Source organism: Polistes fuscatus, unplaced genomic scaffold, assembly GCF_010416935.1.
Source record: "Polistes fuscatus isolate 324 unplaced genomic scaffold, CU_Pfus_HIC Scaffold4, whole genome shotgun sequence".
Taxonomy (NCBI): Eukaryota; Metazoa; Arthropoda; class Insecta; order Hymenoptera; family Vespidae; genus Polistes; species Polistes fuscatus.
Genome location: NW_025113118.1, coordinates 6,482,777 through 6,495,768, shown reverse-complemented (window position 1 = coordinate 6,495,768; position 12,992 = coordinate 6,482,777). Strand labels below are relative to the sequence as shown.

The 12,992-nt window shown below is 28.3% G+C and overlaps 3 protein-coding genes across 11 annotated transcripts in view; all 3 read right to left on the bottom strand.

Moving 5' to 3' along the window:
* Positions 1-12,992, bottom strand: part of LOC122520741 (transcriptional activator protein Pur-beta-B) — a 502,193-nt gene that overhangs the window by 240,012 nt on the left and 249,189 nt on the right. The gene's annotated exons all lie outside the window — the stretch shown is intronic.
* On the bottom strand, positions 5,266-9,088 carry LOC122520739 (peptidyl-alpha-hydroxyglycine alpha-amidating lyase 2). Of its 2 annotated transcripts, none has more exons than XM_043640979.1 (7): positions 8,463-9,088; positions 8,222-8,355; positions 7,424-7,622; positions 6,968-7,160; positions 6,366-6,551; positions 5,886-5,992; positions 5,266-5,730 (listed from the first exon to the last, which is right to left on the bottom strand). In XM_043640979.1, the coding sequence occupies exons 1-7, from the start codon at positions 8,583-8,585 to the stop codon at positions 5,614-5,616; spliced, it is 1,059 nt and encodes a 352-aa protein (XP_043496914.1). In that variant the 5' UTR covers positions 8,586-9,088; the 3' UTR covers positions 5,266-5,613. The 2 variants fall into 2 exon arrangements, with proteins under 2 accessions (XP_043496914.1, XP_043496916.1); XM_043640981.1 differs by having other exon boundaries at positions 6,366-6,515.
* LOC122520747 lies at positions 10,554-12,942 on the bottom strand. Its single transcript, XM_043640998.1, has 3 exons — positions 12,686-12,942; positions 12,053-12,178; positions 10,554-11,662 (listed from the first exon to the last, which is right to left on the bottom strand). Exons 1-3 carry the CDS (start codon positions 12,695-12,697, stop codon positions 11,480-11,482), a joined length of 321 nt encoding a protein of 106 aa, XP_043496933.1. The 5' UTR covers positions 12,698-12,942; the 3' UTR covers positions 10,554-11,479.

The following is a 12,992-nucleotide window of genomic DNA, read 5'->3' as shown; positions in this document are numbered from 1 at the left end:
TTTCTTATTTTTTTTTTTTTCTTTTTATTCATACTAAAAGAGTACGAAGATAAAATATGTCGAGGAAACAAATGAATAAAAGTATAAACATGTTTGTTCTTTTTTTCATACTTGCGGTTATTATTTCATTTTAATTATTATTTTATCGATCGATGTTGAGTGAGCTGAATTCTTTGAACGAATCGATATTGTGCGCGAATCAATTCGTTTTATCTTATATTGTATTTAATCATTTTTTACGTGTTCTTCTTTCTTTAGTTTTTTTCCCTTTTGTTCTTTGTACAATAATAGTGGTAGGATCGTGATCATTTATTTATTTATTTAATTTGTTCTCCCAACTTTGCAACAAACTCGATCGTTCATCTCGACGTAATACTTCAAATCTGCAATTATTATTATTATTATTATTTTATTATTGTTTCTTTTTTTTAACGACAAATTAAGCTAGAGAAAAAACCGAATTTTACGAAATCATGTGTTTGTATTTTTTTCTTTTTATGATTGTTTATATTTTTATTTTATCTCTATTTCCTTTTGTTTTGTTACTTATATTAGTTCAATTTTGAAAAACTTTTATCAGCTTTTAATCAAATTATCTTTTGATTCGTTCTCGAATTTACGATTGAAATTGTTCGATGTTTCAAAATTTGTAAACATCGATTTGAATTATTCGCGGGTGAAATTTTGTATATCGAGTCGAAATTTATGATCGAGTTTTCTCGCTTAGATCACAAAAAAGTTAATTTTTTAATTATTTTAATATATATTTTTTTTTACTTTGTTTTACTTTCCTCGTTAAACGTTCATTGTTGGTTTCTCGTATTATCGATAGGAAGACGATATTTTCTAAAATCTCTCGTAGTAATAATTATTATTAAATAATATTATTATTATTATTATTATTTTATTATTATTATTATTATTATTATTATTATTATTATTATTTTATTATTATTATTTATATTATTATTCCATGCGTGTTGTTTGTTTCTCCGTTTGCTTAAATTTTTTAGCAAACCCACCGTTTGTTTTTTTCAATTTTTTTTTTTGTTTTCTTTCTTCAGTGATTCATCCTCTTTTATTCATCCTCCTCGTCGCCCGAACGACGAAAGGAGAATAAGACAATTTTCTTGTTGTTCTTGTTTGTTAACTTTCTTTTTTTTTTGAGTTACTTTTTTCCTTTTTTTATTTATTTATTTATTTTTTTTTTTTTTTTTTTTTTTTTTTTTAATTGTACTCGCATGAACGCGGCAAGGCGCGTCGAACGTGTGCGTTTTTTTCTTTTTTTCAAATAAAATTCGCGCGAGGACGATCCGAAATTCGACGGTGGTTCGCAATCGATCGATCGATGGAATTATCGAACCAACGATAAATTCTCGATCAATCAATTTCCAGCTTCGCGTTTGAAAAATGACGATCTATTTATTTGTCTCTTTGTTTTTTTTTTCCAGCATCATCATCATTGAACCGTAACCGTGCACGATCGATCGTTCTTATTCGCGCGAATTTGTATTTTTCTTTTTTTATGGCTCGTTCGGAGAACTTCGATTTTTAAACTTTAATTCTTCTTCTTTTTTTCTTCTTCTTTTTTCTTTTTTTTCTCTTACGCCGATAATTCTTTTTCAAGATGAAAATTAAACAAATATCAATAGATCTCTCTTATTGACGTGATATTTCGAAATTCTTCGAACTAATTAAAAAACGATCTGTCTCGATTAATCGATCGAGAAAAAAAGAAAAAAAGAAATGAAAAAAAAAAAAAATATCGAAGATAATATGTTCTGAATTGATTTCTTTCTTTTTCTTTTTTTTTTCTTCTTTTTTTAGTGTTTTTTTTTTGTTTATCATTTTCAGCGTTCTTGTTTTTTTCTTCTTCATCTTTTTCGAATAATCGACGACGATAATCGAAGTTTCATATTCGAAAAAAACAATTTAAGATTATTAGTTTGTTGTTAAGATTCTTGAGATGACGTTTATACATATCCATGTAAATACGTACATACACACATACACATACATACATACATACATACATACATACATATGTTCAGATGTTATTATTACATAAGTCAAGATCAACCTCGTTGCTACGAACGTTGATTTAAAATAGCCTGTTTGTCGCGACCCTTGTGGTGTTACTCATGGGTTCAAAACTAGCGATTAGGATTTTCTAACGCGATATATTCGATCATTCTTTCGAAAAGATTCCTAACTGGATTTTCATTTCTAGTTTTGTCTTCCTTTCTCCTTCTTCCTGTTCTTCGTTCTTTTTTTTTTGTTGTACGAGAATGGAAAGAATCATTTTGCAAATCTCTTTTTGGATGAAAACGATACACACTTCGCGTGCTCGTTATTAATTATGTTCGTTTCGACAGGACGATATTTATATAAAAAAAAAAAGAAAATTATTTTGTTTAAATATTTTATGTACAGAAGAAAAAAGAAAAAATATTGTAATAAATAAATATAAGTTAAATAATCGTTCGACCATTTTCTATCCAATCAGAACGTTTCGTCTTGTTTGAAAACATCATCAAATTCTAATCGTAATCTTTAAATAATTATCTTTTCTCTTTATCTATAGATAAATGTTATTTTCGTATGATTATCTTTAACGCAGGTTCGTCGCTTTCGTCTCTTTCTCCCATTTGTTTTATAATAATTGCAATAGTTATAGTAACTTAATAAAATAATTACAATTAAGTACCAATGTGCCACGTAAACGTTTACAGGCGAACGTATGAGAGCTTTTACACAATCTCTCTAATTAATTATTATTTTAATTACCCTTTCGAATAGTACAAACTTTTATGCATTTCACGACAGTTAATACGAAAGCACATGTAGCAAGAAATTAATTGTATCATTCATTTTTAATTTGTACACGAAAGAAATGAAACATTTTAGTTACAATTATTTGTTTTCCTTATTTTCTTCTTTTTTTTCAATTTAAATTCAAATTAATATTACAATTAATTTAACTTAACCATCTTGCTACAATATCTTTCCATCTTAATTTCCAATTTTTTGTCTCAAAACTTTTCGAGCAGAATTTAACCCCATCAACCACCACTCCCATAAAAATTCACTCGAAATTCTCGATTAATTTTATAATTAATTATTGTTATTTAAACATATTTTCAACAATTTTGTAAATACCTGACAAAAATATTCAGCCGTAAAATCACACCAATTACTTCGAAATCAAATAATTGCATCTACTCGAAAGGTTAACCTTAACATACACAGACATCGAATAATATTTTATTTTATTTTTTCATTCCATCTTTCCAAAGATCCTAAGCAATATTCGATCTCAAAAATCAATAATTATTATTTTCAATTATATTTCTTTATCCAACAAAAAAGAACACAAATCGTTGCTCGATCATTTTTTATGTTTCAATTCATAGAAAACGTTTAAACATTCATTCCCACGTAGGATTTACACGATTCATGCATGCACGCGCGCGTGCGGACTCTCGCCAAAAATAATCCCACAAAAAACAGCCACACACACAACACACACACACATACACACACGCATACATTCACTTACACAAAAAAAGGAGAGAAACACGGAAAAAGAGAAAAAAACAAACGGCATATTAAATTAGAGAGACGAACTCGCGGAAAGGACTCGTTGGAAAACATTCGAGAACACATACATACATACGTGTACGATAAATTAGTATCGATGCGTGTACCATGTGTATGCGCGTGTGTACAAAAACACATGCGTGACGTATCAATGCACACAAATATCTACGAGTTTAAATACACGCGTTACTAGTCTACGCGTGTAAATTAACCCGCAGAATGTGTGCAAATCATATGTCAAACCCACACGAATACGAACACACGCGCAAACGCACGTTAAACGCATACGTACGTATTTACACACATTTACAACTCGTGTACCCTCTCATCTATATGTACGTACATACGTAATTGGAGTTCAAATAGAAGGAGGTAGTTTAGGTTCCACAGAGACGATCGAATGTCGCAAGTTACATACACACTCTCTCACGTGTATATTATTTAATTAATATTATTATTATTATTATTATTATCATTATTATTATTATTATTATTTATTATTATTTATTATTATTATTATTGTGTTGTTGTTACTGTTTTGTTGTTCTTCTTGTTCTTGTTGTTTATTAATTATTATCTTCTTCCGTTTTTCGTTTTTTTTTTCCTTTTTTTTTTTTATCATTTTTTTTCTTACCTTTTTCTTTTTTTTTGGGGGGAATTTTCTTTTTTTTGTTTTTTTTTTGGTTTTTTTTTTGTTTTGTTTTATTTTTATCATTTAATTTTACTCATAATGCGCTAACTTATGCGCGTACGCGTATTGTAAGTGGACTTTAACGTTTGTCTCATACAATAACGACAATAACATCATTTACGACGATCGCACGGAATTGATTTTTGGTTTTCTTTTATATTCATTTTGTTGTTGTTTTTTTTTTTCTTTTTATCAATTTTTATCCTTACTCATTTCCTACTTTTTATGAGGATTTTTTTCGTCAATTTTGTTGTTGTTGTGTTGTAATCCATTGCCGTTACCGTTTCACGATTTTTGTTTCTCTCGCGAACAAATATAATTAAATATAATTTTTAATTATAACATATTCAATTCTTTGGTATTTGATTGTTCATCTTTCTATCTTTCTGCTCTCTCAAACTCTTTCACTCTCTTTCACTCTCTCTCTCTCTCTCTCTCTCCCTCTTTCTCTCTCTTTTATTTCTTTTTTTTTTTTTTTTTAATTTTTTCCATCAATTTTTCCTTTTTTTTTGGATTTTTTTGAGGGGGGGAATTTATGTTTTCTTTTTTTTAATTTTTTTTTGTCTTTTTTTTTGTAATTGTTTTTAACTGACGTGCCTCTCGTCGATCGTTCTTCGTCCACTCCTCCGAGACGAAGTTTTTTTTATCGAAACTAAGTTTTTCCAGTACTCAGTTAGGAACAATTTTGTTATCAGTTATGTATATTTGTATGCTGTTTCAATATTTGTCCATTTATGTGTGCATGAGTCTCTGTGCACTTTGTTATTAAATATTTTTCTCTTCTTTCATTTTCTTCTTCTTCTTCTTTTTCTTCAGAAAAATATTTTCTATCAGAAATTTTCCCATACGCGATTAAAAACAATTTCATTCATATTCATCGATTTTGTACATTTTGTTTTAATTTTTTTCTTATTATCATAAAAACATTTCTATAATATATTAACAACTGTGTTTTCCCGTTAATAAAAGAATAATTTTCGTGAAGGTATTACGGTGCTGTACCATAATCATATATTTTACTCATGCACTTTTACATAATGGACATCTCTGATTTTTATATTTGATTTTTTTTCTCTTCTTCTTCTTCTTCTTCATTTTCTTTATCTCTCTCTCTCTCTCTCTCTGTCTCTCTGTCTCATTATCTCTCAATATAAGTATCTCTTTGTTTTATTTTCTTTTTTTGTGGGGTTGTTTTTTCTTTGTTTTCTTTTTCTATTTTTTTTGTTCTTAATTTTTTCGGTTAATTTTTTATTTTTGACTTACTTTCAGCCTTCATTATGAGTCTCAAAATCGTTCCTCCATCACACTTTGATCCTCAGTTTTCACAAATCCGTTTTTTTCCACAATTCGTACTTCCATACTCGATTAGGACCGATCTCACTGACGTACAATGATTTTCTGTTCAGAGATATTCCGATGTCATGTGGATTATGGAAATCCTGGATAAAGGAAAATGATGAAAATTGTATGTACGTGTCTTTAACGAAAACAATCAAATTAACTTGAGAAAAATGTTCTTTTCATTTTTTTTATCTTATCATTTGATAATAATCCAATATAAATAATAATGATGTTGGATGAATGATTAACTTACAAATCCGGATGACCACAAATCAACGACTTGTTGAATATATGGATTTATCGTGTAGCCCATTGAACAAAACTCACACGTCATCTTGTCCACGGTGTAAATTGTATCATCTGTTTGATCAAATTATTTATTATAATGTTTATTATCTTTTTTTTTTTATATATAAAGTAAGCTTTTGTTGAACAAATAATTCCTTTTTTTTCTTTTCAACAATTCTTTTATATTTTCCAACGATTCATTATTAATAATATATGTGTAAAAAAAAGATTAGAAATCGTATTAATTTTGTTAGAAAAAGAAAATTTGAGTAATTAATTAATTTAATTATTTATATTAAATAAAGTGCTCCCAAAAGTTTCTAATCCTCGAGTAACATTGAAAAAAAGAATTTCAAATTATTTTAAGACTTTTCACCCTTTACTCTATGTTTAAAAACAATATATAATAATAATAATAATACATAATTATAATAAAAAAACTCACTGTAGGAAGTAACGGCAAAAACTCGGCCAGGAACTGGAATAGAATATATTCTTCCAGCAGTTATATATGAGTCAGATCCAACAAGTCCAATTACGCAAACGACTCTTCCATTTTCTCGATCAGCAACACAGAGATCTCCGTTTGACAATACTGTTAATGAATGTGGTACGTTTAAAACCATCTGACCTACACAAATTAACATTCATTCGATTAATACTAATTGTTTTAACTTGACTGACTAAAAATTATCAACGATCTATGACAAATCAAATTCGATAAGATCGAATAGATATTATATCAAGTTATTAACAAACTCACGAAGAAAAATATTAAACTCGTTCGAAAAGTTAATTTTTATAATTTAATATAAAAACAATTTCAAGGCTATATATTTTAATTAATAACAAACAAAAAAAGTACCTTGGTCGAATATAATGTATCTTTTAACAGTTAAATAAGGACTATCTGATAAAACAATAAAAAAAATGAGAAAAAATGAGGGGGGAAATGGTAGGAGGGTGTATGGAAGGAAAAACTAAAACGATGATTTTAACAATTGACGAATAATACGATTTTGTAACAACATTAGGATAACGACGTACTTTTATCAATGCTGTATATTGGATGTCCACTAGGAGTGAAGACAACAATCCTGCTATTGCAGTACCCGTCAGCGATGAAAATCTCGTGGATCGAGCCCATCGCGACAGATGTTGGTTGGCAAAAATGTTTAAGATCATTTCCTGGCATGAAACGTTCCCCAAGTGTCAACTTCAGTACTCCAGATCTATCGTACTATTTGAAAAAATTAAACAAAAAAAAAAAAAACAAACAAAAATTAGCTCGTACAAATGATTTCTTTTTTTATCACCTGTTGCTTTTCAATTGGTATCAAAATTCTAATAATTAATTAATTAATTACAATTACTTCTTTTTTAATTTATATAATGATTTGAAAATAATCCCAAGAATTATAGCACGCAAATTTGTTTCACGAATGTTTGTTTTGAAAACAAAGAGGAGTTAAAAGAAACTATAATTATGATCATGATCGTTACCTTAAAAACCTGATGAAGAGCAATATCGGTCAACCACACGTCTCCATAAATATCAATGTGTATACCGTGCGGCAAATAAAACGTGTTATTTCCCCAACCACGTACAATTTCCCCATCTCTTGGATTTAACGTTATTACGGTATCTTCAGTGATCGGTCCTCTAACTCCTTCCGTATAAACGTTGTTTTTGTTGAAGGTACTTTAATCAAATTTGTATATTTTATAAATGACAATCATCATCTTAACGCAATCATTATATATATATACCTAATTCATTTTTTACTTATCTGTACATGTATCTACACGTACTAACTTTTTTTGTATTACACATATAAAAAATACTTAAAAATTTATTCTCACTACCCTAACATACGAAATGTTTCTCTCATTATTCCTACGCTAATTGTAAATATATTTGCATATATATTTGCAGTACACACATATATATATATATATATATATTTTTTATTTCTTTTATTATAGATATTTTATAATAAATAAGTAGGTTGAAAATTTTCGAGCTACACAGCAACAACAACAACTTTTTATTTTTGTTAAAAAAGTATCTTACCGAGAAAGAATTGTTACTGCGTTAGGCTCCAAAATTTTGCCAACCCCCCTCCTCCACATATATTTTTTTTCCTTTTTTTTTTAACTTCGTATCAATCAATATTTGTAACTTTTTATATATATATAAAATAAATAATAAAACTAATTTCATTGCTATAATGTTTGCATTAAAGATTTTATAGATGTTATAAAAGAATATATTTGAAATATAACAAATGAAATGCCTACAAGAATCCCCAGAGTCGATCGGCACGATGGAAGATCACAGGATATCCCCAAGGATCCACCGAGATTCCAGATATTTGACCAAGATGTGTCGGTCCTCGCCAAAAGCGATCCTTCACCGGTCTCAATGGTTCTTCCTACAAAAATGAGCAACAATTTCAATCAATTTCAATGTGAACTTTTACAATAAGGGAAAAAATTAATTAGCAAAAGATATAATAAAAAATAATTGTGTCAAACTCACCGAAGAAAGACCTGACCTTTCCTGACCTTTCTTCGCATCATCGCATGATCTCGAGATAACATCATCGAAAAGAAATAAACTTAAGAAAACTAAAAGTACTTGACCGGTGACGTTTCTCGGCATTGAACTGTTCGAATCTCACGTACGACTGACTTACTCCAAACTCTTCCTTTTAAAATCAATAACTCGCGCATGCGCATGCGCAAATGACAAAATGATATTACGAGAAATAATATAACGTAATAAAATCAATTCAAAGGAAATACAAATTCGAACAAAATTTTAATATTAAACGATCGAAACACTTTTCAACCCTTTCGTTCTCTTTGTTTATTTCTTTTATTATTTCAAACAATACTTATCAACAATTATCGAACGAGATGTTGCAAGAAATAGAGAAACGAAAACAAACTTATTTACAATGTAAGAGAAAGAAATAATCGAAAGGCCCGTTATATAAAATGTTACGAAAAATATTAACACAATTGAACTTTGTAATTTTGAAAAGAATTAATATAACCGAACTAAAGAAAATAATGGAATGTTAAAGTGATTTTTAGTTCGGCAGCTGGTAAACGTGCTCTCGTTTCGATCGTTTAAAACCAACTGCACTCGGTCCAGGATCCAGTGGCAGGACCTGCTCGTCATACCACTCGAACAAGTGGGCCAATCGATATGCGCGCGCATCTAAAACTGATATCACGATCCCGGCCAAATTGCGCAGATAGTTTATTATGTACTACGTATTTTTCCTGGACGAGATCCTCTTGACCTTGACAAAGTCACTCTTACGTAATACGTGCCATGTACTATTCGTATCTTATTAGCCTTGATCTTGGAAGCTACATTTCGTTGATCCTTTCGACGTCACATCGTTTTCGTTTATTACTCCCCCGTTCAAAATTTACTCATTTTTATTTCAATAATCTATACGACAATTTTAATGTTATTTTAAAATAAAAACTTTTATTTTTATTTTCCTTTAATTGGTTATCATTTTAAATATATTTCAAATATACTCCCGTAAATATAAAAATTAAATAAAGTTTAATATATAATTTTCTTCTCGCTTTTTAAGAATTGTATTATTCTAATTATTTGTGAAAAAATTCTTTTGCATTTTAAATATTTGTCTTTTTATTTAGTGTTTAATATTGTGCAATATAGTCTGTGATAAATTTTATATAAAAACACTGGTAGATAAAAATGAAATAAATTTAGATAATTTTAACCATGATATGAATTTTTCATGCACGCGTGTACAATCACAATATTATTCGAATTATTTGAAAAATCAAATGCGTAATATTGCGTATACGTGTAATATAATAAAAAAGATAATATTTCGTTTTATTATTTAGATATTTTTATTATAACATGTTTAAGATGTTGATATACATGAGATAAAGTACAATTTTGATTAATTTTTATTTTTTATTTTTTTTTTTCGTAGAATTACGTGTAACTTTATAGAATAGTATCACAAAAATTGTATCTCCTTTACCATCGTTATCTAGTTTTTATCTAATCGAGCCTTCGTGTTCAATCTATTATTTCTATTACAATGTAATCGTTAAAAGATCGTGATTAAGTAAAGCAACTTTCAAAAAGTTTGATTTTCATTTCATTTTAACAAGATTATATATTCAATATACTATATTAAATAGCAAGTGTGGCAGTGATATACAAATATATTTTGTTTGTATATAATATATTAGATTGTTCGGAAATTAATTTCATTTTTTTGATGATAAATATAAAAAACGATCTTTTTTATATTTAGAATTCAAAAGATTTTAAATGATCGTGTTTGTGTGTATGTGTGTGTGTGTGTAAATTGTCAAATTTAATAAATTCTATTTCTTATTCTCAGCTCTATGTCTTGCAATATTATGCAATAATCAGCATCGGTAATATAATGCTCACTTTGATTTTCATTTCAAAATGAATGATGTCAAAAAATAAATAATTAACGAATTGAAACACAAGAAAATGATTCTAAATGACGTCTGAAACATTTTAGGTTAAAATGTTTAATAATTTTGAGGTTAAGAGTGAAGTTAGGCATTAATAAACACGGCTAAAGAAATCTTTTCTCGAACAATCCAATAGTTTATGCGAAATATCAATACAATTGAAACATTTGATTAGCTTACAAATTTTGCACATAAATTTTGTTTTAATTTCTTTTTATTTTATTTTTTACGACCATCGTCGTCAATTTGGAAGACGTAAATAAAACTTACCTTAGTGCGAAATATTTAACTATATATTTTTGTTCGCGAAAAATTCGATGTTATTTGCGATGAAATTAATACAGTATTATAATTATAATTATTATTATTATTAATATTAATATTATTCTATAGAAATAAAATTAATTTTTCTATTAGCTTTTTCTATTAGAAATTTATGGCAGTAATGAAGAATCGCATGTATGTGCCTTATTTTTAATAACAATAACGTGTATAGTATATAATACGTGAATAAGACAAAATCGAATATCACGCTTGAACATTTTGTTTTCTCTTTTAAATCGAACATTAATTAATAATGAATTAATTTGTCGAAAAATATTCAAATATCACGAATATTATCTTATTATTAGATTAATAACAACATGGTGCCGCATGAATAACTTGTGCGAATATATATTATCAATTGAATAATTATTATAATAGATTTAGTCAACGTACTAATTGTCATCTTATCTATGATGCTACATAAAAACGTTCAAAAGATTTCTAAAATCTCATTTTCATTTTCATTTCATTTCATTTCACTTCATTTCATTTGATTAAATTTCATTTGATTTCATTTCGCTAGATTCTATCGTATTAAATCGTTTATCGAATCGTGCAACAACAATGTAGATTAAAAATCATGTGAAAATAGTAGTGGTAGAGGTGATGGAGGTAGTAGTAGTGGGAGAAAATTGGATTCGATTAAAAACGATATCTGGCATATCGTAAACAAAATGAAATATTCTATACATACATATGTATGTGTTGTCCCGGTTACTTATCGATTTCCAGAGTTAGCGAGGTTTCCGGCTGAGTCCAAATATAACCGGTGCGCGTCATGCTGCAATGTGCATCGTAATATCTTCCAGGAGAACGGCAATAAGACCACCTTGGACATCGACATCGAAATTTACTATGAAATTCCTCTTTGCATACTTCGTTCCACCAACAGGTCCTCTATAATATCCAACGTTATTATCACAACTATTATTTTTTTTTTTATCATTCTCTACTCATATTTATATTATCTTAGATATTTTTTTTTATTTATCTTAAACATCAGAAGATTATTTTGTCGATCAATATTTTACCAACTTTTGTTGATAACATTTAAGATACAACTAGTTGCATGAGTTTCGGCAAGCAAGCAAGCAAGAAGGAAGGGGGTGTATATATCCTTCCTTAGAAAATTTAATTTTATTATTTAAGAAACAAACATTTTTTAGGTGGTATCATTTTTGAAATAGATCCTGCGAAAACTCTTCGATTCGTTTAATAAAAATCGATATGTTTAATTGACGCAGCATTGATATTTTGTCAATATTTTTAATCGTTTAATTGGCCTACCTCTGCTAAATATCCTCTGACACTCTGATCACTGTAATTTCGTTTCGCTATAATGTGTCTCGCATTGGTATAATAAACGCCAATGCATAAAATTAATATTGCTGATAGAAAGAATGCCGTTTTGTCCTGTTAAACATTAAAACGTTTACTATTAACATAAAAATGATTATTTCAATCAAAATCTAGAAAAATTCTATTAAAAAGATGAATTCTTCAATCGTGTCATTGATTTATTTTAATTGAATCATATAAATTGAACCTAGAAAAAAACGAATAATAAAATGAAAAAAAAGAATATATTTAGATTAACTAATCTTGCTTGCAAAATAATATTTGTTAAATACGTTCTTTTTATATTTTTCATATGTTATTTATGTATATATATATATTTGTATTTTTTATTTTAAATTGATTTTTAATATAAAATCTAATAAAAGTAATAATTAAAGGGTTGTAATTGTCGAGTAGACAAGATCTCGTGCTATGGAATCAAAGCAACAGCTGTTAGCAACAGTTCCTCAGTTCTGATCGATACGTCCGAGAGGACGCGGAACAAAGTACTAATACTTCGATAATAATCGAGACTATCTATTCGATTACTTCAACCCTCGAAATTGATAACAATCGACTTACTTTGCCCTGCATCCTCACTCTATTTCCTTTTGCACGAACGTTTACAAGACACGATTAATTAAAACTAATAGAGATTCTTACATTTGGCAATGTATCACTTTTAGACCAAGTGCATTTCTTCGTAATGGTTGCGCCCAAGAAGCATGATCCCTTGCATGATGCAGTTCGTCAAAGGGGTGGGAGTAAAAAGTACCCCGAGCATGCGTATCTCATCACGTATAACTGATGGACCCAATTTGTTTAATCATCTTTTTATCATTTAGTAGGTCAATTAATATTATTATTTTTTTTGTTTTACAAATCGTTC

What these genes read in the sequence shown, in the direction of transcription:
- LOC122520739 (XM_043640979.1), bottom strand. Translation starts at nt 8,585, where the DNA reads ATGCCGAGAAACGTCACCGGTCAAGTACTTTTAGTTTTCTTAAGTTTA. An exon ending in GATCGACTCTGGGGATTCTT is followed by an intron (nt 7,623 to 8,221) that starts GTAGGCATTTCA and finishes ATTTGATTAAAG; the next exon opens with TACCTTCAACAAAAACAACG. An exon ending in AATATACAGCATTGATAAAA is followed by an intron (nt 6,552 to 6,967) that starts GTACGTCGTTAT and finishes TAATTTGTGTAG; the next exon opens with GTCAGATGGTTTTAAACGTA.
- LOC122520747 (XM_043640998.1), bottom strand. An exon ending in TCAGAGGATATTTAGCAGAG is followed by an intron (nt 11,663 to 12,052) that starts GTAGGCCAATTA and finishes TGGATATTATAG; the next exon opens with AGGACCTGTTGGTGGAACGA.